General features: G+C 43.9%; 2 protein-coding genes across 2 annotated transcripts in view; both read right to left on the reverse strand.

Moving 5' to 3' along the window:
• LOC135205693 (protein sel-1 homolog 1-like) overlaps window positions 1–26,816 on the reverse strand; it is a 337,811-nt gene that overhangs the window by 23,725 nt on the left and 287,270 nt on the right. Inside the window, exons 2-3 of the mRNA XM_064236613.1 lie at window positions 3,678–3,772; window positions 3,347–3,539 (exon numbers count right to left, since the gene is read on the reverse strand). Coding sequence (XP_064092683.1) covers window positions 3,347–3,539; window positions 3,678–3,761 — 277 coding nt within the window. The 5' untranslated portion in view covers window positions 3,762–3,772. The remainder of the gene's footprint in view (window positions 1–3,346; window positions 3,540–3,677; window positions 3,773–26,816) is intronic.
• The window catches only part of LOC135205570 (uncharacterized), a 40,172-nt gene continuing 33,577 nt past the window's right edge, over window positions 20,222–26,816 (reverse strand). The window contains exon 9 of the mRNA XM_064236334.1: window positions 20,222–20,370. Coding sequence (XP_064092404.1) covers window positions 20,222–20,370 — 149 coding nt within the window. The remainder of the gene's footprint in view (window positions 20,371–26,816) is intronic.

Genomic DNA, 26,816 nt, shown 5'->3' on the forward strand with positions numbered 1-26,816 from the left:
CATATGACGCTTCAGCGGTCTCGATAAGTTCGACTCCTTCCACCCTCGTTTAGGTGAGGGAGAGGACGAGAAACACTCGCGAAGGACGCTTTTTCTATAGCGCCCTTGAGCTGGCTGCCATGAAGCAAAGCTAGCTGAAGGGACGTCTGACCGTTGGGGATTCCCTCCGACCTCCTTAAGGCTTTCGACTTTCCTTCTCCTCTGGGCATGTGAGCTTGGAAGAGGTCTAGGCTGGGAGCGCCGCAGGGACGATCAAACGCCCCCTCCACACACTGATAGGGCTCACTTCACTAAAATTTTCACTATCACTAGCCTTACCTTTCGAGTCCGCCATCTTGGACTTCATGTCTCGAATCGTCGCTTTCAGATTGGCGATTTCCGATGCCGAATCCGAAAAGACACTCTGAGAATGAGATTTATAGGGAGAATCTACAGTAGTAGGGTTAGAATTATTATTGAAAGGCTCAATAGGCCTTGAATTCACACCTTTCAGCCTTCTAACTCTATCCCTCTCTAACTTCTTCAAATAAGAAGTCAAAGTCTTCCATTCTTCTGCATTCAAACTCTCGCATTCCTTACAAGTGTTAATAGCAGAACACTGCACCCCCCTACATTTACGGCATACAGTGTGAGGATCAACCGAAGCTTTCGGTATCCTCACCCTGCAGCCTACATTCACACTAACATTCTCACACTCACATTAGAATCAGACATACTGAGAAAAATCCAAAAGAGTTATTCCAAAAACAGTCCACAGTAGCGAATGCCAAAACACGATCCAAATACGTCACCAAAAGTCGAAAAAACGCTGATCAAAGTGTTGAAAAATGAATCCAAGTCAGGAGGTAATAACAACAATGTTGATACCACCGGCGACAGAGAAAATATGATAGAAAACGGGGATGGTTCCTAGTCCTGCCACCCAGGGCAGGCCGGTAGATCACCTGACCTACCTGTAGCGAGTGGCGCGAAATTTGAATTTCTGTCGGGGACGACGGAGTCTTAGCTATGTATATATCTGACAGGTAAGTTGATTGTATGAAACTGATATTTCTCTCAGCCCACTAGTAGGTTTGCCCAACCCGGGATGACACCTTCCTGGTCCAAATAAACAGAGGAAGGGATCCTGCACCTCTAGTTTACACTGTATATGGGGTTAGGCAGTTACCAGGCTTCTGGATCACTGAACAAATGGGTTAGTACACAATTACTCAGTCGGGCTGTAAGAACCCAGAGAGAAGCACTGGAGACAACAAAACGAGTGGAAACGATCAATGAGTTTGCCTTATACCTGTCCTCTCCCCTTGCTATAAGAGGAAAGAGCATGCATCCTTTCTTCAACAATAAAAAGACTGGTGCCCAGTCAGGTAGCTGTATTAAGGGTGAGAGAATACCCTCACCTCATGAGCTCTTGTCTGGGTTGAACAGTCACCTTCCACATGGTGAGTCACACACCCGCAAATCAACTCCTCGAGCCAGGAAGGCCTAGTGTTTATGAACTCCTTTCCTTGGCTCTAAGAACTAACTGAAGACACATTGACACAACACCGATCTCCTTGGATAGCATGTGGCACAGTTCACTACTGAGAAGCCCAGAAGGGAGTGGATGAAAAGGATTTAAACCTACATGATAAACAGCTCTAAGTCTCAACTGTACTTTGTGATGATTCTGAACAAACAGATCTCCACCCTCCCAACTGCTCAACATGAGAGCCCAGATGACTCGCCTGTACCTATGCCGATGTCAGGGCCAACATCAACACAGTCTTTGGGTTTAGCTCTAGCCTGACAATCTCTGCAGACTCATACAAACTATGCAGGAGTCATGACCATCCAAGGTCTGAATTCCTGAGAGAACACTGTTAAGTGCCTCTGAGGAGTATAAAAGTCTCCTTACCACAAAAGCTCTATGCCTATGATTAAATCCTGGCATAAGATTGAACCATTCTTTCAAAAGTCAAGGTAGAAAGATTTTCACAGTGAAGGTAAGTAGAAAAAAAGTGATACCTGCTGATGAGTAGCTCTGATCACAATTACCTTATCTCCAACGTTAATAATCAGAATTACCTTATCTCCAACATCAATGATTGGAAACGATCTTTTCCGGAAGTCTGGAAAAAGAATTCTTCCTCCACGCTACGCCGATGAAAACAAGGAGAAGAAAGAACCCCTAGAGCTTTATGTGCCACATGGCAGCCAGGTGTTAACCACAGTTATTGGAAGAATAACATTACGTAGCCGACCTTTCCCAGGCAAACACTGGTAGAACGTGATAGGATTCCCTTAATCAAGGAAACCAATCTCTCATGGAACTTACAACAGGCCAAGTGTATGATGAAAATAAGTACAGTAGTATTCACACTGGCACACAAAACTAATTGCAATTCCTTGAAAGAAGGTTTACTTGATGATGGATCTGAACCATAGCAATGAGAAACAGTGCCAAGAACCAAAAATGAAGGGCCATACTCAGGTTTAATAACTAAAAGTTCAAATGGTTGAGGTCAGGCAGAACCCTGAGACACACATGTGAACTTGAAGGTGGCAAAAAGCAAAATGGAGTGCAGACCGAGAGGTGGCTGAAGCTTCCCCCTTACCTGTCAATAGTTAACTACCTTGTCAGTAAAGTTTAAACTGCCATTCCATTTTGTGTTTGCAAGCAAAATTCCCTATATGAAGAACAGTGGTCTTGGACTACCTCTGGCAAAAAATTTATGTAAATAAAAACACATCAGTGGTCTTGTACAACCTCTGGCATAACACAAATGATGTAAAATAAAATAAAAATAAAGACCATGCTTTCACAGACATCCACAAACCAGCCTCTAAAAAAATAAAAAAATAAATAATAATACTAGTATCCTCTATCTCCCTCAGTGTTGCACAACAGAGCATTACAGCATTCTTTTCTGCACACATTTTCCAGCACAATAAGGAAAATATACTGTAGCTAACTAGCATATTTTCTCCACCATTACTAAGACATAACAACCATCAAAGCATACCTGGATAGGAATAATTTTTTTTCTTTTAAATCAAAGGAAGTTTACTATCAACATTTTCCAATGTAAAAAACAGGTTCATTGCTTTTATAACCATCAAATCTTGTGGGACATTAATTACTAACTTTCTTCATCTTCCCCAAATCACCAACAGACTTCATCAAATAAAAAAAGCTGAAATGCTGTGTTAATCTTTTGTCACAGGTAATTCACTGATATCAAAATCTTTTAAGAGAAAAAAGTTCCTAACAGGACTTTGACACTAGCCAGCTTGCATTATGACCAAGCAGAGATTACTCAAACAACATCTCAAGGCCACCAAGACCACTAATCTGTGGACTCACCTCTTATCTCATTTGGGGACTGTTCCACTTTGGACTCTGTCTGACCTTCGGCGGTCTCAGAACTGTCGGCATTACTGGCTTCATCGTGAGCTACGTCAGGTGGAACGTCTTCGCTTGAACTTGCCGCTACGACTTCTTCCTCCCGAGTTCCATCTAAACTTTCTTCTCCCTCATTACCTTCATTATCAGCTTCCTAAAAAGAATGATGCATGAACATTCCATGAAATCAGTGTTATGGTGCTTCAGTTTGTATACAGAATCCTCACAATAATAGTCAGTGCTACAGCTCAACTTTTAAAGCATTAAATTCTCAAAACAGGCTCAGACCTACCTCGTCTGTTGAATGTGCCACAGTAAGTGATGAATACAAGATTAGTATTACTAATACCATCCACCATTTTCGTGGTCGCGTCATTTTAACAAAATCTGCAAATAAGAGATGAAGTGAACGTAATTTATGAAACTGGTAAAGAATAATAGATGTATAATGCACAAAAATATGATATTGTTATGATACAATAAAGTTTGTTCATACTTACCTGGCAGATATATATATAGCTGTATTTTCTGAAGTCCGACAGAATTTAAAAAAAAACTTCCGACACACGCAATGGTCGGCCAGGTGGTTAGTACCCATTCCCGCCGCTGGGAGGCGGGTATCAGGAACCATTCCCATTTTCTATTCATAATTTTTATTTCCACTGTCCCCTGAGGGGAGGTGGGTGGGTACTTGATTATATATATCTGCCAGGTAAGTATGAACAAACTTTATTGTATCATAACAATATCATTTTGTTCATGAAACTTACCTGTCAGATATATATATAGCTGAATCCCACCGTTGGAGGTGGGAAGGGACAGAATAGAAGGATTTTGGGAAACAAATGCATGCAGATGATTTACATCTTGGTTCCACCTGTTAGCATAGCGGACTTCGTGATTACTGTCACCCAAGTCTGCTTCTGCTTTACTAGAGTTGCCAGTGAGGTAGAGACCTATAAAGCTGGTGCACTCCAGATGATCTGTCAACGGGGGCGTGACCACAATGTGACTAGACCCATATTTGGACCATACCATGGAGGGCTAAGAAGTAAAATAAATATTATATATATAAACATATATATCACCACCTGACCAACCTAGCCAAAGTTAAGGTGTGTTAACTAAGGCTTAAGAGTTAAGAAGTCGCCGTTGTCGGCGACTCAACAACTAAATTAAGAGCTCTTCCTAACCATTTTCTACAGGATAGGATGAGTGGTACTTCTTGCCCCCAAGATTGTGTCTGCAGACACGTATGGCCCTAGCGAGCAGCAGATATCATATGCCATCTTACATCTCGCAGGGAGTGTGAAGTGAACACAGAGTTGCTTCGCTAAAACATGGTACTCAGGATGTTGCTGAGTGCCATGCTCTGTTGAAATGCTTCCGGGGGGCCGCGCCGACCCTCACCTCGTGAGCATTCAGATAAAAAGATTTCAAATCTTTGTGCAAACACAATGAAGGAGCATTTTTGAAAGAACTCCTTAAAAAACACTAAGCCAGGCTGTTCTTCGATATGGGCAAGTCTGAGTCTTTTCGGAACACTGCAGATTGCCCGAATTACTTCGACTTTCTTGAGTTTTATGTAGATAAAACTTGAGAGACCTGACAGGGCACAGGACTCTCTCTGGATCCTGCCCACTAACTTGTGCCATCCTTGCTTCCAAGCTCCTGGCCCAAGGACAAAACGGGTTTCCATTCTTAGGCCACAACGAAAGGCTTAGAGAGCACACCGCCTTGTGTTCTCTAAAGCCAAAACTTGTGACGATGGCTTAAAATCTCACTAACCCTCTTTGTCGTATCTAGGGTGGTTAGAAGAAGGCCTTCCTGATCACATGCAAGAAGTTAACAGGTAGGAGAGGTTCGAATGCTTTGACATCAAGAACTTCAGACTACGTCTAAGTTCCATATTGAAAGCTTCGATCTGGACATGCACAGTCAGTCCGTCTGTACTAAAGTCAGGTGACCGACCAGTTGACCAGTCAGACGAATCAAGGACAGCAAGGCATGTACCCTGAAGACCATAAGGCACTATTCTTCGCTGAAGGATGAGTGTCTGGACTGCCTGGGCGATTCAATCTAAGCAAACCTTGGGGGGGGGTGTATCACGCAACCCAACGTCGTCAGCGAATCAACTCCTGACTCGAGCTTCTGGTGCCAGGAGAAAGGAGCAAGGAGCAAAAAGGCGATTCAGTCCCGAAGGAAGATGCCTGACAGTCCAACCTGGTCTCATGTTACACGATCATCGGGGGTGTATAAACGCAACCGACTTCGTCAACAAGAAACTCAGGGCTACTATATGTCGCCTGATCTCGCACGAGTGTCTGACTCCGAGAAAACAGGTGAGACAAAAAGTAGATGGTGAGCGAGTTTCGAGATTCCACAGAACTCAAAGATCGTGAAGGGCTTTGTTGTTTGACAGACGCAAATCTGAGCCCAAAAGCCGTCAACAACATATTTGCGTATTCTTTAATAGTTGTGACTGCCAGCTTATCCCATTCTTCAGACGGAAATGGAAGACGGTAATCTTATTCCTGTCAACATCTCGATAGTCTGAACGTTGTCAGCTCAGAGCGGAGTGGTATAGGTACCTTTCGAGTTAGAGTAGACCGACTCTCTCGGAAAATGGTCCTTGGAAAGTGAACTAGGAAGGATGTGGCCTCTGTGAATCCAGGATCCTGAAGGCCAACATGGGGCGATCAGCGTCATTGTCGCTCCCTGTGACGTCATAAATCCTCATTACATTTCCTAAGCGATTGAAAAAGGGGAAAAGAGACTAAACATCCATCCCCGTTTAATATCATAGGATGGCGTTTAATGGTACCGATCCCGGATCGAGAATAAGGGAGCAGAGAAGAAGAAGCCTCTTCGTCCTCAACATATCGAAGAGAAGAATGAAAGGGCGTCCCTAAAGTCTCCACAACTCTCAACATACTTCTAAAGAAAGATTCCACTCGGAAGTCAATAGTTGCTGCCGTCGATCGAGACGATTCGTACGGACTTTTGCAATCCTGTAACGAACCTCTAGAGGATCGTTACATTCTACGCCTGTTGTTATAATAGGCTCTTTCTCTTAAACTCGAGCAGGGACCGAGAGAAGATACTTCTTAAGATATGAGAGCTGTGGAATATCAGAGTTGAAGTGGACCACTGGTTTCCAAAAACTCGTTTCGAGGACTGGAGGGACGACCGAATTGCATTTACTTCTTTCAGATTAAGATCCAGGACATCTGAAACACTATCCAGATGTCCGGCACCTTCTTTCTATCATGACGACTGAGAGATGTTCAGAATAATTCCTAGATCTAGAATAATATTTCAGTTTCCCGGTAGGAAAAAACTGTGGTCTGAATTGCAGTCCTATTCGGGGAAACAACTTCTTCAGGAAGGAAATGGTCCCCAGCAAGCTCATCCCATTCCCTCCCCGAGTATGCTTACTTCCCTATAAGGCTGCGCTTTGCCTAAGCAGGGAGAGCATATAAAAGTGCAATGTTGCGGTAGACTCGTAGTTCTATACCGTGCGGTAACGAGCACCGAAAGGATTGAGATAACTCTGTTGAACATAGTAAGGCAAAACGAATGCAACGTTTAATCATTCACGTAAGAAATCCCCTCAATCTTAGGCTAAAGTCCGTGATTGTAGGACAGATATACAGTTAGTCAGTCAATCCCGCAGGAGAGACGTAACCGCCAGCACCGAGATACGGTTAGTCAGTCAATCCCGCAGGAGAGAGAGACGTAACCTACCGCGCATGAGAGCGCACGATCTGTACTGGCGCGGTTGGAACTTGGACAGTCAGACACAGCAGCAGCCAGCAGCTTACGAACGTCGTCTCTTACTTTATGTCTGGGTTGTTGCCATCTACCCTATTCTACGAAGAAATAGGTGCGTTATTTTTTGAGCAAAAAGACACTCTCAAGCTGGTATATTTAAGCGAAACAGAAAACGCTAAATATATAGATGCGTTTGTGTCGTCAGAACACTACCATACAACGGTAAAAGATAAATCGGAAACTCCTGGAAGGCTGCAGGGAGTAACGATTAAATGTCCTTAAAATAATGGACAATAGACCTCTCGGTTGCCATCCGAAGAGGTAACTACAGCAAGCGTGTATGACTTGAACCAACCAGTAGAAAAATAACGCAAGGCAAAATATTTTATTATATCACAATAAAGTTTGTTCATACTTACCTGGCAGACATATATATACTAGCTGAATTCGGAAGTACAGCTACATATATCTGACAGGCAAGTTTCATGAACAAAACTTAGAGAATCGAAGCAGACAGCTCAAGCTTCTTATGTTATTGGACATAAGCGTTCATTGACGTAGTCTACAAGTCTATTTCTTGTACGAGTCTGCGAATGACGAATGAGAGCTCTTCCGAATCTTGTCAATAAGAGCTTATTCGCTTACGTAATATCAAGTTAAAGAGTATGTGTTTGTCCAATGAGAACTAACCCATTTAAGCGGGACAAAGAGATATTTTGTCAATGAGGGATACCCACTTACTTGACAAAACGATAGTATATTGTCAATGGGGGAAAGTCACTGAATTGACAAAACGTAATCCAGAAGTCGAGGCCATTTTATTTTTTTCCGATTCCGTCTCAAACGAGAAAGGGGCAAGAATCCTGTTAAGAGACAGGGCTTACGGCAGGTAGAACGACGATGTTCAAAACAATTCGGCAGCGTAGTCCCGACTAGAAACTAACAAAATCTATCATCTGAAAAACCCTTTCAGATGGGCTAAAAAGCTTGCAAAATTATCCTGGGAAGAGGAAGAAACTCTCCAACCAGCTTCCTCTCCCGTATCACAACTAATGCCTGCTAAAGCTTAAAATTTATTGGCAGTATGGCAAAGGTGGCAAAGGAAGTCCTGTCTTGCGCTTTCCTGAAAAGCGTCCTTTTGATGAATGCCTTTGCAAGAATCCTACTGAACGTCGCCGAGACGTCGAGCCTTTACATAAACCCGTAACTGCCTTATCGCAAAGTCTTGACTGCGGTAGAGAAACGAGATCTTCCCTTGAGCTTTCCTTAACTCCATCCACCTTTGCGAAAAGCAATATAATATTGACAGAGACCTCTTGAATTCACGAAACCCGAGGTCTTGCTGGGTTTCGAAGACGAAGTTGTCTGTTCACTTTAAGCTTCCTCCGAAGCACTGCTTACTTCACATTCTTGAGGCTCAAAACTTAAACAAGAGCTTGAAGTCTGAAGAGTTCAACAGAAACGTTCAGCCAGGAGACAAACCTGGTGTGCTGGCTCGCGGGCTCGGGCGGTCCATTTTGCGAGGGACGCTCGGCGTTCTGGCTCGCGCTCGGCGTCCACTGGCGAGGACGCTCGGCGTCCAATGGCGCGCCTGGCGTCCATCCGAGCGTCCCGTTCAAGCCGAGCGTCAAAAGAAGCGTGCAGAAAATCGTCACGCTCCTGACCGGCGTCAAAACAAGCGAGAGAAACTGCCTTCTTTTTCATATTTCTCGGTTGCCCCAAAAAGACGTACACGTGATCAGGCGACGTTCGCCTTCTTACTTCTCACTGAAACACATAACGAGAGAGTGAGGGGACGTGAAGCGTCTTCGTTCTATAAAGCTTCTATTTAGAGGGCACGAGTCCTTCGAGATTCGTGCACGTGCACGATCTTCCGCAGCCTGGGAAACGTCAACAGGTCCTACCGAAGGGACGCCAGATCGATGTGGGTTCCCCGTAACCCTCCTACGGCTTTCGACATGCCCTCTCCCTAGTCCTGGGAGTCCGACAGAGGTCCAGGCCTAGAGGCGTTATGGGGCGGATCTGACATTCCCTCCTGACGAGAGAGAGGACGTGAAGCGTCCTCTTCTCTAAAGCTTCTTAGAGGGCGCGAGTCCTTCCGAGAGCTCCAACCCTTGCGCGGGGAGGACGCCTCGGAGGACGAGAAGCAATACTTCAGGATTCGTGCACGTGCACGAACTTTGGCAGTCTGGGGATTTTCATCAGAAACTGCCGAAGGCACGCCAGATCGGTGGGGGTTCCTCGTAACCCTCCTTCGGCTTTCGACATGCCCTCTCCCTGTGGTCCTGGGAGTCCGACAGAGGTCTAGACCTAGAGGCGTTATAAGGACCGATCTGACGCACCCTCCACTACACAAGGGCACTGTCACTGCATTTAGCACTTTCACTATTGCTCTCTAAAGCAAGCACTTTCGATTCTAAGTTACGAAACGAAAGAGTATAAGAGAAAAGGGCAATAACCTCTACAGACACTGTTTTAGGGCCCGAAGGCAACATTACAGGGTTAGGAGTAACAATAACAGAAGTAGCACTCTTCACAACAATGAAGGAGAGCGATCACCTCTCGCAGACATATTCATAACCCGTAGGCCATACTATAGGGTTAGGCAAAATAAAGTCTACAGGAAGGTTAGCAGGTTCACTACCCTGACTTTGTTACTGATTAATTGCTACATACGAATCATACTTTTTCCTTACGGAATTAGACATGTTTTACTGATTAATTGCGTACATACGAATCATACGTCTTCCTTACGGAATAGACAAAGTCTCACACTCCTTACATGGCAAATCTCAACAAAGAAGCAAGACCCAAACCCCTCGTGCATACCAAGTGCGGATCTACCGAAGCTTTCGGTAGCCACACCCTATCTTTGCAGACAACACCCTCTGAAACTAGCCTAACTAGATTCAGATATCTTATGCAAAAATGAATCAAATTCAAATCAATTTAAGATAGCGTATGCCTAGCCACAAATCCAAGTAAATGAATCAAAAGACAATTAGGATACTTAGCGGCAATGAAGTTTCCAAAATCCTAAGACGGAGGTACTGAAAACAGGTGTTTTCAGCACCGGCGACAGAAAAATTATTAATAGAAAATGGGAATGGTTCCTGATACCCGCCTCCCAGCGGCGGGGAATGGTACTAACCACCTGGCCGACCACTGCGTGTGTCGGAAGTTTTTTTTTAAATTCTGTCGGACTTCAGAAAATACAGCTATATATATATCTGACAGGTAAGTTTCATGAACAAAACACTTTTTAAATTATGTACTATTATCCATATTTTTTCCAAGTATACAAGCTAGACCCTAATGGCAGAGTATTCCTTAGAGAGAGCAGGCACTGTTCATATAAACTTGGGAACAACATAGTTAACTTGTGATAGGTGGGTGGCGTTCTTCCCCACTCACCTGCCATCACCCAACACTTTTCCTTCAGCATCAGAGACTAAGCAGTATGGTTGAGTTGAGACTAAGATAAAAATGTTCTGGTTTGTATCCAAAAGAAAAGTACAATGTACTCTGAAATTTGTTATTTGTTATCATGGGAATAAAAACCATTACCTTTTATGGATTATGGAGAACATAAATTTTTTAGGAGGTTCTTTCTCAACTGATTGGTAAGTTGAATATCTCTACCTGGGAAGTCATGGTCCCAAGCACAATCATATGCAGCAGAGCAGAACACTAGGGCACTGAGCCAAAGTGACAAACATGTCTGAGATCTCACTATGAAAGGAAACATTCAGACAACCAAGTGTGACGTGACCTCAAGTAGGATAACAGAAGTCAAAAGCTAGCTCAATCTGGTAATGGGTTCAGATTATAGTTATACTGCCCATTAAAAGAGAGAACAGTCTCATTTTTACAGATGAAGCTCTAAGACTAGGTGCTTGATGATGAGGCATGCCTACATCTGCAACAATCCAGCACATACTTGACCAAGCTGCTGCCCTACAGAGGGAGGGACAAGAAACCAGTCACGCTTTCATTCACTAAAGACTTATGCCCTAAAGTTTCCCATTATACAGTATATTCTGTAGAAAAGGAGCTTGGGTAGCTACATGTGTTAAGCAGTCACCAGGTCTCAAGGATATGTCCAAGGTTCTGAAACTTCCATTCACCTGCACTGGATACTTGTCCTAACAAAAATTTACTTCAAAATAGTACAGGAATGGTCCTACATCCCTGACTTGATGACCTCTCACCCAAATTGTATCTGTAAGCCTTACCAGGGCAATTGCAAGCTTGTTTGATATACCACATGAACCCAGAAAGAAAGGGTATTCCAAGACAATACCTCATGCTTGCCAGTACTATAAAAAAGGTCCCACACTCAGGCCTAAGGTCAGCTCCTTTGTGGATAGATTTTAATGCTCACAATGGGCACAGAGGCATCTTGCCTGGGTCATGACCACAAATTACCAGAGGGAGGCAATCAAGAAGGCCTCATATCTCTCATCAGAAGGTTGAATTTTTACTATAAAATCATGGACAAACAAGAACAAGAGACTCCCAACCCTCCAATTGCCACAAGATAAAACAAGTTGTGTAACAAGTGACAACAGGCATCGGTCAATCACAGACTTGACGTAGCTGATAGATTCCACACTCAAATGGGACAAAATCAAGTTCTGCATAAACACTTACAGTCAGGGGGCTGGAGGGGGTCTGTGTGCATGAGAGGAGCAGAGAGTTACTCTTCAGATTTTATAAATACATATAGGGTCTTAGCTTTAAAAAGAAAAGAAAAGAAAAAAACTTGGGTAGACTTCTGGGAAGGTGGCCATTCTCTTGTAATATCTGTTTAAAAATTACACATTTGAATCAAATTTTCTGGACAATCGCATCTGATGAAAATTGACTTTCCCTGTAACTTATGCTCTAATTTACCTAGAATGATGGTCCCAGTGTCTAGACATTGTGGTATACTATACACAATGTGAGAGAATAGTTATAGTTAAGGGTAACATAATACAGTAGAATACATATACGATACATTTGTATATACCTAGGATGACTGCAGAGGCTGGCATGAGAGTTTTAGTAGTAAGTATATGGATAATGTCCTTTGTCAGCCTTATACAGTCACAGTAAGTCCTACTGACTTAGTAGGATAACGTAGAATAGTATTGTAAGTATGCGTGCCTAATAGTCAGGGCAGTGACAGTAATTAAGTAATTAGTGGTCTCTTAAAAATGATATTGTTATGATACAATAAAGTTTCATACATACTTACCTGGCAGATATATACATAGCTATCGATTCTCCGTCGTCCCCCTGACAGAAATTCGAATTTCGCGGGCACCCACCTACAGGTAGGTCAGGTGATCTACCTGCCTGCCGCGGGTGGCAGGACTAGGAAACTATTCCCGTTTTCTAATCAGATTCTCTCTTCCACCTGTCTCCTGCGGGGAGGCTGGGTGGGTCTTTAATTGTATATATCTGCCAGGTAAGTATGTATGAAACTTTATTGTATCATAACAATATCATTTTCATACATTCAACTTACCTGTCAGATATATACTAGCTGATTGACACCCTTTGGTGGAGGGCAAGAGACAGCTAGTTACTGACTAGACAGGTAAACAACATATGTTGTAGGTATTTATAGACCTTAGTTCCTCTGTGTTTTTCTAGACGAAGGATTGGACCTTCCTAGCTATTGCATAGGATCTGCTTCATCTCAAGAGCCTTAGCGAGATAGTGATCTGTGGCCAAGAGTTCTTGTGGATCTGTCGATGGGGTCTCTTCCACTTACTCGACAGAATCCTAACTGGCGTTTGTCAATGGGAGCACATCCGCTTATATGACAACACGCACTTATTTAAGGAGCGCAAAACACCGATCCCGATCACCTGTTCCTAACATGAGGGTTCGCGCTAAATTGAAAGAGAGTTATCCCCCAAACTCCTTTCAAACCTCCAATAAAAATCATTGAGTTAAAATAAATTCAACTCATTATTAAAGGATCAGTGTCCGGCTCCTTATCCCAGCAACGTATCCGCTGATACGTATAAACCAAGAGAGAAGAATCTCTCGTAGGTTAACTTGAAGTCCTTCGTGTAATGAGTAGTCAACCCATAGTTGCATCTCCTATATTGTTTTAAAGCTAATATGTCTTCCTGACATATTGTTACGAAAAGAACAAGAATTTGCAAAAGCTCGCACTTCATGAGCTTTTTAAATTCTCAGCTGTTTGAAGGTATCATCAAGTCACTTATGAAGTGCTTTAGAGATCACCATTGTTTCAAAGAAGACTAGGACTTTCTTTGAACTGGATCTCATCTGGATGAAGCCTAACGCCTGGCTTGCGCCTGGCTGGCGCGAGGAGTATCCTGTTTAGAATACTCCTGGCGCCTGACAGTCGTAAAACTCTTCGAATACTCCTGCCGTTCTGGAAGGCGCATCTTGCTCCAAATACTCCTGGCGCCTGTTAGGAGTATTAAGCTCAGCATACTCCTGGCGCCTGGCAGGAGTATCGCGCTTCGAATACTCCTGGCGCCTGGCAGGAGTATCGCGCTTCGAATACTCCTGGCGCTTGGCAGGAGTATCGCGCTTCTAATACTCCTGGCCCCTGGCAGGAGTATCGCGCTTCGAATACTCCTGGCGCCTGTTAGGAGTATTAAGCTCAGAATACTCCTGGCGTCTGACAGGAGTATCGCGCTCCGAATACTCCTGGCGCCTGGGAGGAGTATCGCGATCGGAATACTCCTCGGCCTCTGGAATACTCCTGGAATACTCTCGTCCTCTGATACTCTGGCCGCCTGGCAGGAGTATCGCTCTCCGAATACTCCTGGCGCCTGGGAGGAGTATCGTGCTCGGAATACTCCTGGCGCCTGGCAGAAGTATCGCTTTCCTAGGAGGAGCATCGTGATCGGAATACCTCCCTGGCGCCTGGTAGGAGTATCACGTTCCGCATACTCCTGGCGCCTGGGAGGAGTATCGTGCTCATCGGAATACTCCTGGTGCTTGACAGGAGTATCGCGTTCCGAATACTCCTGACGTCTGTTAGGAGTATTAAGCTCAGAATACTCCTGGCGCTTGGTAGGCACATCGCGCTTCGAATACTCCTGGCGCCTGGTAGGAGTAAAAAGTCTAGAATACTCCTGGCTCCTGGGAGGAGTATCGAGGTCAGAGTACTCAAGGCGCCTGGCAGGAGTATCTCTTCCCGAATACTCCTGACCTATGGAAGGCGCATCTAGTTCCGAATACTCCTGTGGCTTGGTAGGAGTATCGCTCATGGAATGGCCTTTCGAATGGCAAGTATATTGCGCTTAGCGGGCGCTATACTCCTATCAGGAGTTCTCTCTTCTCCAGTTGGCTCTTGTTGCTTGGATGAAGATCTTGGCCTAGAACGATCTAGAGTAAGAGTCAGGCTCTTTGCGCCTACTTGGCGCCTGGCTCCTAGTTTTGGCGCCAGACGCTTGGCAGGAGTTACTTCCTTTCCCAACGTCTCGCCTGCCTAACGCATCGCCCCCCAGAGATGGCCGCTTGTGCGACAACTCCCCTGTAGGGTTCGTCGCGCCCGACAGGAGATCGGTATTTGGATCTCTTAATCAGAAGTCTATCATCCTTTTTACGAGTAGGATCTTTAGAAAGTACTCCTACCAAAGACGCTAATTGCTCCTGCACATTCATCACAATTTAGTCCGCTCCATCCAGTAGACAATAGGAAATCTCAAAATTCCAAGAGACAAGTCTTCTCCGAGGAGGATCATTATTGCATACTTCCGTTGCTAACGAGTTCTCCTCCTACATGTTGATGATATTTCTCGTTGCAGAAGCTTGCCCTATCACCTTGCCCGAAGGAAGGGAAGGAAGCTTGGACTTTAAAGAGATTCTGAGCTGAAATTGGTGATTTCTAGCTCTTGAATGTATCTCATCTGGAACTCCTTTTGGGAAGTAGTTTTTGAGGGGCCTTCTCGGAGCGTTCCAAAGAAACTCTGTCAGATAAACGTTTAAACCTTTTCTTCTTCTGTAGAATGACAGATGTCACTACATTACCCGGACAACGAAACCTCTATCTAAAAGCGTTGATCCAGGAATAAAAGGCTTTATTCTCTTGCCAAACATACTATGCTGGCCAGAACCCATTGCCGAGTCGTCATAGAATTTGATTCCAGATTCTAAAGGTCCCAAAATTTCACTTGTCCTCTTGATCGTTTAGGACCAAGAGAACATTTGATTAGGAGCAGTCCATCTTGTCGGAACACGGAATCTGAGGCCCAAATTAGGATCCCATTCTAAGTTTAAGATCTCTTAATCTTATCGTATAGAGGTATTGTATAAGATCCCGAAGATATTAATTCTCTACTATCTCTAATATTCTTTGTCTATACAGAATATATCTTTTCACTGTGTTCATTGATAGCATAAATTACCAAGGTGATTCTTCCCTCTGAAAGGGAAGAAAATCATTATGTAGTTCACAGAGGTATCGGAAGAGGACAGTTTCCCCTTTCTATCTAGCACGATCTGCAGCAACTCTATGTCTTTAACATATTTAAAGGAATTATCAAGCTTCCCTTGAAAAATCCTCTCATTCATATTTACTTCTGGTCAGTCTGCACGCAGACAGACTCAGAGTGAATAGGTTTTTCAGGTCCAATATTTATAATAGATTCCGATCAATCTCTTAGAAAAAACCTTCCGACACATGCTGAAAGAAGAACGTGACTTCTGTGAATCCAACCTTTTATTGCCAAAATGATGCATTCATCTTCTTCCTTAGACGCCCATTTATTTTTAATATGTGTTAAGAATATATACAACTAGGGGAAAAAAACTTAAGTTTATTCCCCTCTTTAATTTAAAGATGGCGTATCTTGCTACCTCTCTTGTTTTCGAGGAAAAGGAAGCAATCTATAAGAAGGTCGTTCATCTTCTGCCTTGCGAAGATATCTGTGAATATTTTCCGCAGGGTCTGACAACTCTTTCCAATGAATGTTAAATCGTGCTCTGCCGAATTAAAATTCTTTATAATCCTATCACATTGTGGTAACAGCATTCATCTAGGAAACTCTTGTAAGGATAGTAGGAGCGCTGTAATTAACCACGGTGTGTGCATAAGGCTTAAAGCGTATCGTTATCTTAAGGTGAATTTTCTACTACATTCTTCCTCGCCGAGGCAGAGAGATATCCTTAGCAAAAACGAATACGATGTTATTCATGTTTGCCTAAAAAATTCCCTCAATTCGTGGTTAAGTCCCTGATTGGTATGGGGAATATACGGTGAAGCATTCGATCCTTTAGGAGAGAAAGATGTAACCAACCGTTCACGACCGAGAACCGGATGGTACTAGATTGGCTCACAATTACAGCCGTGTCGTTCACTGCCTGGCTGCCTTCATTCTGAGTTGCCAGTTACTCCCTTCAATGAATGGATAATAAAATTATTCTCGAGTCTAAGAAAGCTCTCAATAATGCAAATTTAGGCAAACAACCTTTGTTAAATACCGAGGCTGAATAGGTATTGTCGTAACAAACCTTTTAAGCGAAGTCTTTACTAGTAAAATCCTTTAAGGATATAGACAATTCCGTAGGCGAACGAGAACGGCAACTATGGTATGCGTATTATGACTTGTCATTCAGTAGTCATATACAGCAAGCCTTCTACGACACTCTCCTTTCTGACGTGCAGAAAGAATAGAAATCTTACTCTCTTCGTTCATTTCGTCAATAATCCCGAATGAGTATTAGTCGAAAGATATTGCAAATGACAACCGAGGATCGAAAGAGAATCTCTCCAGCTTTTATTATCTTGGAGATAAGTCCGTATTTTACGCCTTTCTTATCTGGAAGAGCCTCTAATCAATGAATGAGAGCTCGTACGAATCTTGTTCAACTTCCAAACGATTGCCCCTCTTTCTGTAAATGGTTGGTTGCCATCTATTTTAGAAGGAGGATGATTTTAATATCCTCTTACTAATACTGAACTAATTCTCACAATTCTGCTCTATCTTCCATTCCTCAATTTGGGGGCAAGATTGAGCAACCGAAGGAGAGCGCTTCCTTTCGAAAGGTGAAGGGGCTATTCGCAGTACCGACTCTAACCTGACAAGGGCTACGGCAGCCTGTGCTACATCTTGAGTCCCTGCCTGGAAAAAACCGAACTTGCTCTAGCCTTTATTGCATTAAGACGATCCTGACAAGGCAACGGCCGCCTGCGCGACAACTCCCGTCCCTATCAGGAAAAGCCTTGAATGTCTTTCACCCTTCGCCTGGAGGACTCTCGGCGGTGTCAGGCTCTTCTTGTAGGAGAAAGTGTCTGGCGCTAAGCAGGAGTATCTTGCCTAGAATACTCCTGCGCCTGGTAGGAGTATCACGTTCCGAATACTCCTGCGCCTGGGAGGGGGAGTATCGTGCTCGTCGGAATACTCCTTGGTGCTTGGCAGGAGTATCGCGTTCCGAATACTCCTGGCGCCTGGGAGGTATTATCGTGTATCAGAATACTCCTGGGATCCTAGAAGACGTATCGCCCTTGGAAAGTTTTCTTGTTGGAAAGTTCCGAGCATCTGAAAGGCGATCCTCGACCTGGAAAGTTTCTGTAACGTCTGGAAGGTTATTTGAATCTGGAATCTTCCGCCTTCTGGAAGGTTCCGCTTGTGCGGAAGGTTTTGTGTGCGGAAGGTTCCGATCTCTTGTACATTTGTTCTTGCTTAGAATTCGACAATACTTCCATTTTCGACATAGCCCTCCCTTTCTTCTGAATGAGAAGGACTTCCATTTCCGATGAAGATCCTGGTTCATCGTGCTTCAGGCGCTTTGCGCCTATATTCAGGCCCTTCAGGTGCTTTGCGCCTCGTTTCAGACGCTTTGCGCCTTGTTTCAGACGCTTTAGGCGCATTGAGCCTCGTTACCGGAGCTTCATGCCCAAGGAGCTAGAAGCTTAAAAGTATATATGTGTGTAATCACTAAACGATCCATATAATTCATTCGATCACAAATATTCTTTAATATCTAATTCGATCTTCTCAGAATAGATATTTTCATATACATGTACCGATGAGGAATTTATTGAAATAACTATTTCAAACCCCCATGGGATAGAGCCCCCCCCGTCCAACTGTACGGGGCGGGGGGACGAACCCGGATAGGGCAATGCCTCTACCGCAACCTTTCTCCGTCTCTTCTGAGGTTCCGATAGCCAGACGAGATTATCTTGCATCTTCATTTAATCTACGCCGTTGAAATGTTTTACTCCTTATTCGTCAAGACGATAATAAAAAGGGGAACACATTGAATTAGGATGCCTTTCCAATGGCTATCCCTGGCAGTCTGGACGTTCTACAGAACCTGCCGAGGGGACGCCTGAACGGTGGGGGTTCTCCATAACCTCCGTACGGCTTCGACATTCCTTCTCCTCCGGGCCAGGGAGCTTGGAAGAGGTCTAGGCCTGGGAGCGAGACAGAGCCGATCAGACGCACCCTCTAATGCAATGGGGAACACTATAATCACTCTTCCACCTTATAATAGCTCGTATCTGAAGCTACATTCCTTTATCTTCAAATTGCAAATGAATTTGTAGTTTTCTGTGAAGTAAGAAGGTGATGAGGAAACAACACTACTAGTACTGTTAATATTCTAACTGCTTGTCAGAACGAGGGCTATTGAAAGCCTTCTAAAGAAAGCATATCTAGTTCTATGTTTTCTGACTTCCTCAAATGGAAGTTACCTTTATTTTTCCTCAATCAAATTCTAACATTTATTACACTTCATCAATGAATAAATATTTATATTTCCCTTTCTTGCAAACTATGTAATTGTCTACCGAACACTTCAGTAGTTACACCATACTCTATTCTTCGAAAACTTCGAAGTTAATTCATTAAAAGTTATTAAAAAGTTATTAAAAAGTTATTAAAAACGTATGCCAAACCACCGATCCAGTACTTCCCTGTAAAAGTCGGCCCAGAAGATCGATGGCGATGAAACACGAAAATCAAATCAGGAGGGAAAGCAACATATGTTTACCTTCCCAGCGACAGAGAGAATCTGATTAGAAAACGGGAATAGTTCCTAGTCCTGCCACCCAGCGGCAGGCAGGTAGATCACCTGACCTACCTGTAGCGTGTGCCGCGAAATTCGAATTTCTGTCGGGGACGACGGAGTCGATAGCTATGTATATATCTGACAGGTAAGTTGAATGTATGAAAAGTGTTGTTTTTTCAGTTGGCGCCTTACCGGTCATCTCTCTTCTTCTTCTTCCGACTCTCTCTTAGTCGAGGCATTAAGTCTTCTCAGTTTTTAAAATAGGAAAGAAGATAGAATAAGATAAAAATATTATGATGTACTGCACCCATACATTTTTGGGTCCAAGAAATTCATTTTCTTCATTCAAAAATCTGATAAACCAATTCCAAGGGCTCAGTTCTGGTATTCAGTCTTGCCGAATCACATTTCTATGGTGGTTTACACTCTATGCCTAGTGTTCTGTGTGAAATTTCATATTTGTGCTGTAAGATTTCAAGCAATTTCGTTTAATTAGAAAACAAAGTCCCACTCTATCTCATGGAAATTTCACTGTAATCAAATATCAGGCATCATGGATGGCAAACACCAATTTACAGATTTCTAAAAAATGTGCGCTATTTTCTTTGAACTTGATATGCACAAATTTAAAGCTTCAATTGTGGAAATTATATGTTCCCACTAAGACTTTCTTCTTGAAGGCTACAGTCACAAAATCTAGTGCAAAGGACATTTCCGTTTGCAGGAACAGGAAGCCCTTGTACATTTTTCACACCTGCAGCAAACTGTGTAGAGGAAACAACCGACTGGACTAACTGATCCAGTTTTCACCACGTGTGGATCCACCCTCTGAAAAAGTACTTTAACACGTCCTGACAACGGAGATGGGCACCAGTCACAAGTCATCCGTGGTGAAAGCAACAGCTTGAGACCTCTACTATCCTTTCGAAGTAAGTATTTTCTCCAAAGTTAGAAATTAAGGTCATATTCTAGGATTAAACAGAGGTTAATGAATGTCTAGCCATGGCAGTGCAAACATACCTCCATGACGCTTTCAAAATTTTTACTTACAAAACCAAAAATGTATTAGATTGACACCATCTCAATGTTTGCGGAGTCACTTGTGTCAATATACTTTCCATTCCATGTGCTAAATCCACACACCACTTTTACCCATAGACTTTCTTCATAACAATCGTCAACAATGACGATGCCTGCTCTGTGATCCAAGGAAACTGACAATATTTTGGTAGAAAAAAGAAGAAGCATGCACAAGATAATTATTTAAATAAATAGTTAAACAGCAGTATAAGGTCGTGAATTGCATAAATTTTTTACACATTTGTTGTTGAAAAAGTAACTAGATTCCTGACTCAAATATCAACCATTTTGCTGTGAACAGTACCTACGGTGTTGTTTGTGCTCTTCTATTGTTTATCAGTGTTGCCAATTGGAATGTGTTTACCCCCCCAAACTGGGTATAAGACTTACACAATACCGGGGAAATATCTGAAATTAGCGTATCTATTTGTAGTAAATATACATATCAGAGCAATTTTCTCATTAATGCAGTACTATGACACCTAGAATTCATGGAAACAATTTGTAAATGCATCGGCGTATGTGTGAAGCTCCACTAAATTGGCAATGAAGACATTTTGCCATCGTCTGCTTGTATCTACTTTAGAAATATCTGTAATTTTTCGGGGTTAATATGGTTGCAAAAAATGAATAATAGACAAATTAAAATAAACATTTTGAAGTAACAAAGTAAAGTTGAACTAAATAGTGAGTAAGGTAAACAATTAAGGGTATAAAGCTTTGCACCTCATAAACCGTGTAGTCGTGTGCTGCTCGCAACTGTGTTTGTGGAGTGAGCGCTTAGGAACCAGGAACCGCAACGTAGTTCAAGTGCAATTTGGAGTGAATTAAGACTAAAACATGATATTGTTATGATACAATAAAGTTTTATGCATACTTACCTGGCAGGTATATATATAGCTGTATTTTCTGAAGTCCGACAGAATAAAAAACTTCCGACACACGCAGTGGTCGGCCAGGTGGTTAGTACCCATTCCCGCCGCTGGGAGGCGGGTATCAGGAACCATTCCCATTTTCTATTCATAATTTTTATTTCCACTGTCCCCTGAGGGGAGTGGGTGGGTACTTGATATATATATATCTGCCAGTTAAGTATGAACAAACTTTATTGTATCATAACAATGATATTGTCATGTTTACAATAAAGTTTTATACATACAGGTACTATCCTACTTACAACCAAGTTTGGTTCCGACCCACTGGTTGTAAGTCGGAATGGATGTAAGTCGAACCTTAGAAAGTGGCCAACATACTGGGTAGGGTATACTATCAAACCTTTGCTATATAAGTGCCTACTTAGTACTGTAATGTAATGTACAATCATTATTTCAATCTTTTTACCATAATGTACTTCTACTAATACATTTTAATCATTTATGTAATAGTATATATTACGTACAATCAGGCATTGAGTTTACAATGGGGTTAGGTTCTTGCATGCATGTCAGAAGTCGATTGTGCCAAGTAACTCAATGGTCAACTGTCTGAAGTAACGTTGTAAGTACGAGTGGTCGTATGTCGAGTAGGTTGTAAGTCGGATAGTACCTGTACTTACCTGACAGATATATACTTAGCTATAGACTCCGTCGTCTCCGACAGAATTTCAAATTTCGCGGCACACGCTACAGGTAGGTCAGTGATCTACCGCCCTGCCCTGGGTGGCAGGACTAGGAACCATCCCCGTTTTCTAATCAGAATTCTTCTCTTCACCTGTCTCCTGCGGGGAGGCTGGGTGGGCTATTAATCGTATATATCTGTCAGGTAAGTATGTATAAAACTTTATTGTAACATGACAATATCATTTTTTATACATTCAACTTCCCTGCCAGATATATACTTAGCTTGATTAGCACCCATTGGTGGTGGGTAAGAGACAGCTAACTACTGAAATAGACAGGTAAACAACATATTTGTGTGTAGGTTATTTTATAAACCTTGGTTCCTACCTTATTAGGCTGAAGACTTCGCGGCTACTGCCTTGGAGTCTGCTTAGCCTCAGAGCCTCAGCGAGATAATGATCTATGGCTAAGAGTTCTTGTGGGTCTGCCAATGGGGTCTTATCCACTTACTCGGCAGAGCCTAAAGGCCTTTGTCATTGGGTGCTATTCCACTAACATGACAATACACCTTGTTCAAGGAGCACAAAACCGATCCCGATCACCTGATCCTAACATCCATGTTAGTTCTAAGATTGTCAGGAGTTATCCCCGAACTCCTCACAAACAACCAAAAAACTCGAAACATAATTACACTTTCATTACAAAATATACAAAAAAAAATTTTGTACTCACCCCCTACTAGTCATACATACCCTTGATCCCCTACCAGCAATGACACTCTGCTCCCGTGCGACAGTAGTGAGCTTGCTACTAGAAAACCAAGCACATATCTGACAAGAGGGTTTATGTACATAAAAACACAAAATTAAGGATCAGTCTTTGCTCCAAGACCCAGTACTGTATCTGCTGATACAAAAGGACCTAGCGAGAAGCACTTCTCATAGGTCACTCTCACGTCCTTCAGATAATGAGATGCAAACACTGAATTGCACCTCCAATATGTAGTCTCAATGATATTCTTCAGAGACATATTCTTTTGGAACGCCAAAGACGTTGCTACTGCTCTTACTTCATGCGTCTTGACCTTTAGAAGACCGAAGGATTCCTCCGAGCAAGTTCTGTGACGTCCGTAATAACGCTTCTCACAAAGAAACGCCAAGGCGTTCTTGGACATGAGTCGTTTGGGGTTCTTCACTGCACACCAAAGACCTTGTTGCCAAGCTCCCATCTGTCTCTTCCTCTCTAAATAGTATTTAAGAGCTCTCACTGGACAGAGAGATCTCTCTATCTCTCTGCCTACCAGGTTAGATAGGCCTTTTACCTCAAAACTTCTGGGCCAAGGTTTTGATGGGTTTTCGTTCTTTGCCAGAAACATTGTCTGGAAAGAACAGATGGCAGCATCTCCTTTGAACCCCACCGTGGAATCCAGAGCGTGTAATTCGCTCGTCCTCTTGGCTGTAGCGAGAGCCACCAGGAACAAGCATTTCCTAGTGACGTCGCGGAAGGACGCCAGATGTAAAGGTTCGAATTTATCCGATGAAAGGAATTTCAGGACCACGTCTAGATTCCAACTAGGTGTTTTCTAGGAGTAGCTGCTTTCGAACGTCTCCAAAAGATCTAATTAGATCAGGTTCTGTAGATCTTTGTACGTTAGCAATGTCCAGGCCTCGATTCCTGAATACTGAAGACAGCATGCTTCGGTATCCTTTTATTGTCGAGACAGATAGGTATGATTCCTCTCTCAGAAAGAGGAGGAAATCGGCAATATTCACTATAGAGGTACTGGAGGAGGACAGCTTCTGACCCCTTACACCACCTCCTGAAGACTTCCCACTTCGCCTGGTATACTCTTCTCATCGAAGCTCTGCGGGCTCTAAGCGATAGAGCCCGCAGCCTTGCGAGAAAAGCCTCTCGCTCTGACAAGTCTTTCGATAGTCGAAAGGCAGTCAGAGCGAAACCTGGGAGGTTGTGATGAAACCTCTCGAAGTGGGGTTGTCTGAGTAGATCGTGTCTGTTTGGAAGCGATCTGGGGAAGTCCACTATCCACTCCAGTACCTCCGTGAACCATTCCTGGGCTGGCCAAAATGGGGTTATGAGTATCAACTTCGTGCTCTTCGAAGCTACGAACTTCCTGAGCAACTTCCCCCAGGATTTGAACGGGGGAAAGGCGTAAGCGTCCACACCCGACCAATCCATGAGAAACGCGTCTATTGCGAAGGCGGCTCTCGGATCTTCTACTAGAGAGCAAAAGGTCTCTATTCTTTTGGAGAGGAACGTCGCAAACAGGTCTATGTGAGGTCTCCCCCACAGGGACCAAAGACTTCGACGACACTTCTTTCGTGAAGAGTCCCATTCTGTGGGAAGGACCTGTTTCTCCTGCTCAGTCTGTCCTCTCTCACATTCTTGATCCCTTGAACAAACCTTGTGAGAGAGTTATGCCTCTTTCTTCCGTCCAGGTTAACAGGTGTCTTGTCAACTGATAAGAGGGAGAAAGAGTGCGTGCCTCCTTGCTTGCGTATGTAAGCCAGAGCCGTGGTGTTGTCTGAGTTTATCTGTATCACCCCGTCTCTGACTATCTCTTCGAAGAACTTTAAGGCTAGGTGTATGGCCACAAAGTTCCTTGCAATTGATGTGCCAGGACATCCTGTTCCTTTGTCCAGGTGCCTGACACTTCCCTTGCTCCCAGCGTCGCTCCCCATCCCGACTCCGAGCGTCGGTAAACAACACTTGGTCTGGGTTCTGCAGAGCATTAGCGATACGCCTTCGTTCTTTTGAAGCTGAGGGATCCACCACTTCATATGATCTTTTACTTCTTGTGGAAGTTGGAAGGAAACGTCCGAGAGTTGACCCGTCTTCCAACTCCACACCTCTTTGAGGAAAAACTGAAGAGGGCGGAGGTGAAGTCTCCCTAGCGAGAAGAACTTTTCCAATGAGGACAGGGTCCCTAAAAAGGCTCAGGTAATCCCTCGCTGAGCGTTCTTTCTTTCTAAGAAGCTCGAGATTCTCGACAAACCTCGAGCGATTCTTCTTTCCGCGAAGGATATACCCGAAAACCCCGAGAATCCATCTGAATCCCCAGATAGACCAACTTCTGGCTGGGGATCAGTTGTGACTTCTCGAGGTTGACGAGCAACCCTAGCGAATCTATCATGTTCCTTGTTACTTCTAAGTCCTCCAAGCACTGACTCTTCGACTTGGCCCTGATAAGCCAGTCGTCCAAGTAGAGGGAGATGTTTATCCCCTCTAGGTGAAGCCATCTTGCTACATTCGCCATCAGGTTGGTGAATACTTGTGGGGCTGTAGACAGACCGAGCACAGAGCCCTGAACTGAACTGAAAAGATCTTGTCTCCTATCACAAGCGAAGATATTTCTTTGACAATGGTGAATGGGGAAACGTGGAAATATGCGTCTTGCAGGTACCAGAGACCATCCAATCTCCTGGACGAAGCGCCGACATTACAGAGGCGGACGTTTCCATGCGAAACTTCTTTTTGTCTGTACGAAGCGATTCAGAGCGCGCTTACGTCCAGAACTGGCCTCCCCACCCACCCCCCGATGCCTTTGGTACTAGACGAAGGCGATTGTAAAATCCTGGGGAGTGTGGATCCTGCACATGATTCCGATGGCCTCTTTTTTTCCCACATTTTTTGCTCCACCATTTTGAAGGAGAGTCTTTCTCATTAACGGGTCTCTGTACCTCGCTGACAGTTCCCGAGGCGTAGATGTTAGGGGCGGGCTGTCGTCGAGGAGGGGATTACATATCCCTTCTTCAGGACCGACACTGACCAAGGGGTCGGCTCCCCTTTTTGCCCATACTCCTAGCAAAGTTCAGGAGTCTGGCGCCCACTGGTCCCACTGGTGCTTGGAGGGGCAACAAGTCACTTTGATTTCTTGAAGGGCCTAAATGAAGACCTTCCTCTCTTTTCCGAGCTCTTCTTTCTGGCAGGGGGACGAGCCGCTGCACCTCCACGAAAGGGCTGCTGAGGAGACAGATTCCTTCTTTAACCGTCGACACTAGGCCGGGCGTCCTTTCTTGGACGTTTGCGTTAGTAGGTCTTGTGTCGCCTTCTCAGTTAGCGAGCGAGATATATCCTTCACTAACTGAGAAGGAAACAGCTGATCTGATAGAGGGGCGAACACAGTAAGGCAGTCCTCTGGCTCAGAGAAACCCCTTTCGATAATATGGATCCATACACTGATCTCTTTTTCAGGAGACCAGCACCAAAAAGGGAAGCCACTTCACACCCGAACCCCGTCCTGTACTGCCTTGTCCATGCAGGACAGGACGCTATGGAGAATTTCTGGGTTTTTCAGAAACTCCGGATCCTTAGATTTGTTGGCCAAGAACTCCGAGTGACCAATCCGAAAATTGACCTCTAAAAGTGACAAAAAGTCCCTTTAGAAAGTGGTTCAATTCTGAAGTGCTCCACGTCGCTCTGACCGATCCTAAGGAGTGACGTCTAGAGGCCTCCACTAAATTGGAAAAGTTGGCATCTGCAGAGGCAGGTAAAGAAAGACCCATAGTCTCTCCTAGTCCCATACCAAATACCTCTCTTCCCGTGCAATCTGGAAGGAGGCATGCAGAATACCGTCTTTCCTAACTCCTTCTTCTTGTCCATCCAAGAATCTAAAGAATGGAGTGCCTTCTTCATTGATATCGCAAGGCTTCATTTTTAAAAAGGCCGACGATTTTAGTCGTAGCTGAGCCTCGAAAAGAGCGAACGAGGAGAAGGAGGAGCCGCAGGACTAAGAGAATCTCCAAACTCTTGAAGTAGTAATGAGGCCAAGACTTTATAACTAGAAAGTCCCTCATTAGCAGGAGGTTCGTCGTCAGACACTCGTCTAACCCTCGATCAGACGAAGGAGGAAAGTTCACGTTTGGAGGGAGAGTCCTTCCAAGAACCTCCTATGTTCTGAAGGAGAGGAGCTCCTATTTGGGGAGAGAAGAGTCATAACCACCAGGAATGGAGTCCCCGCCTCTTGCCTCCTTGCTCCTTGACCTCCTGGCCTCCTTGACTCC

This window comes from Macrobrachium nipponense, chromosome 24 (assembly GCF_015104395.2).
Source record: "Macrobrachium nipponense isolate FS-2020 chromosome 24, ASM1510439v2, whole genome shotgun sequence".
Taxonomy (NCBI): Eukaryota; Metazoa; Arthropoda; class Malacostraca; order Decapoda; family Palaemonidae; genus Macrobrachium; species Macrobrachium nipponense.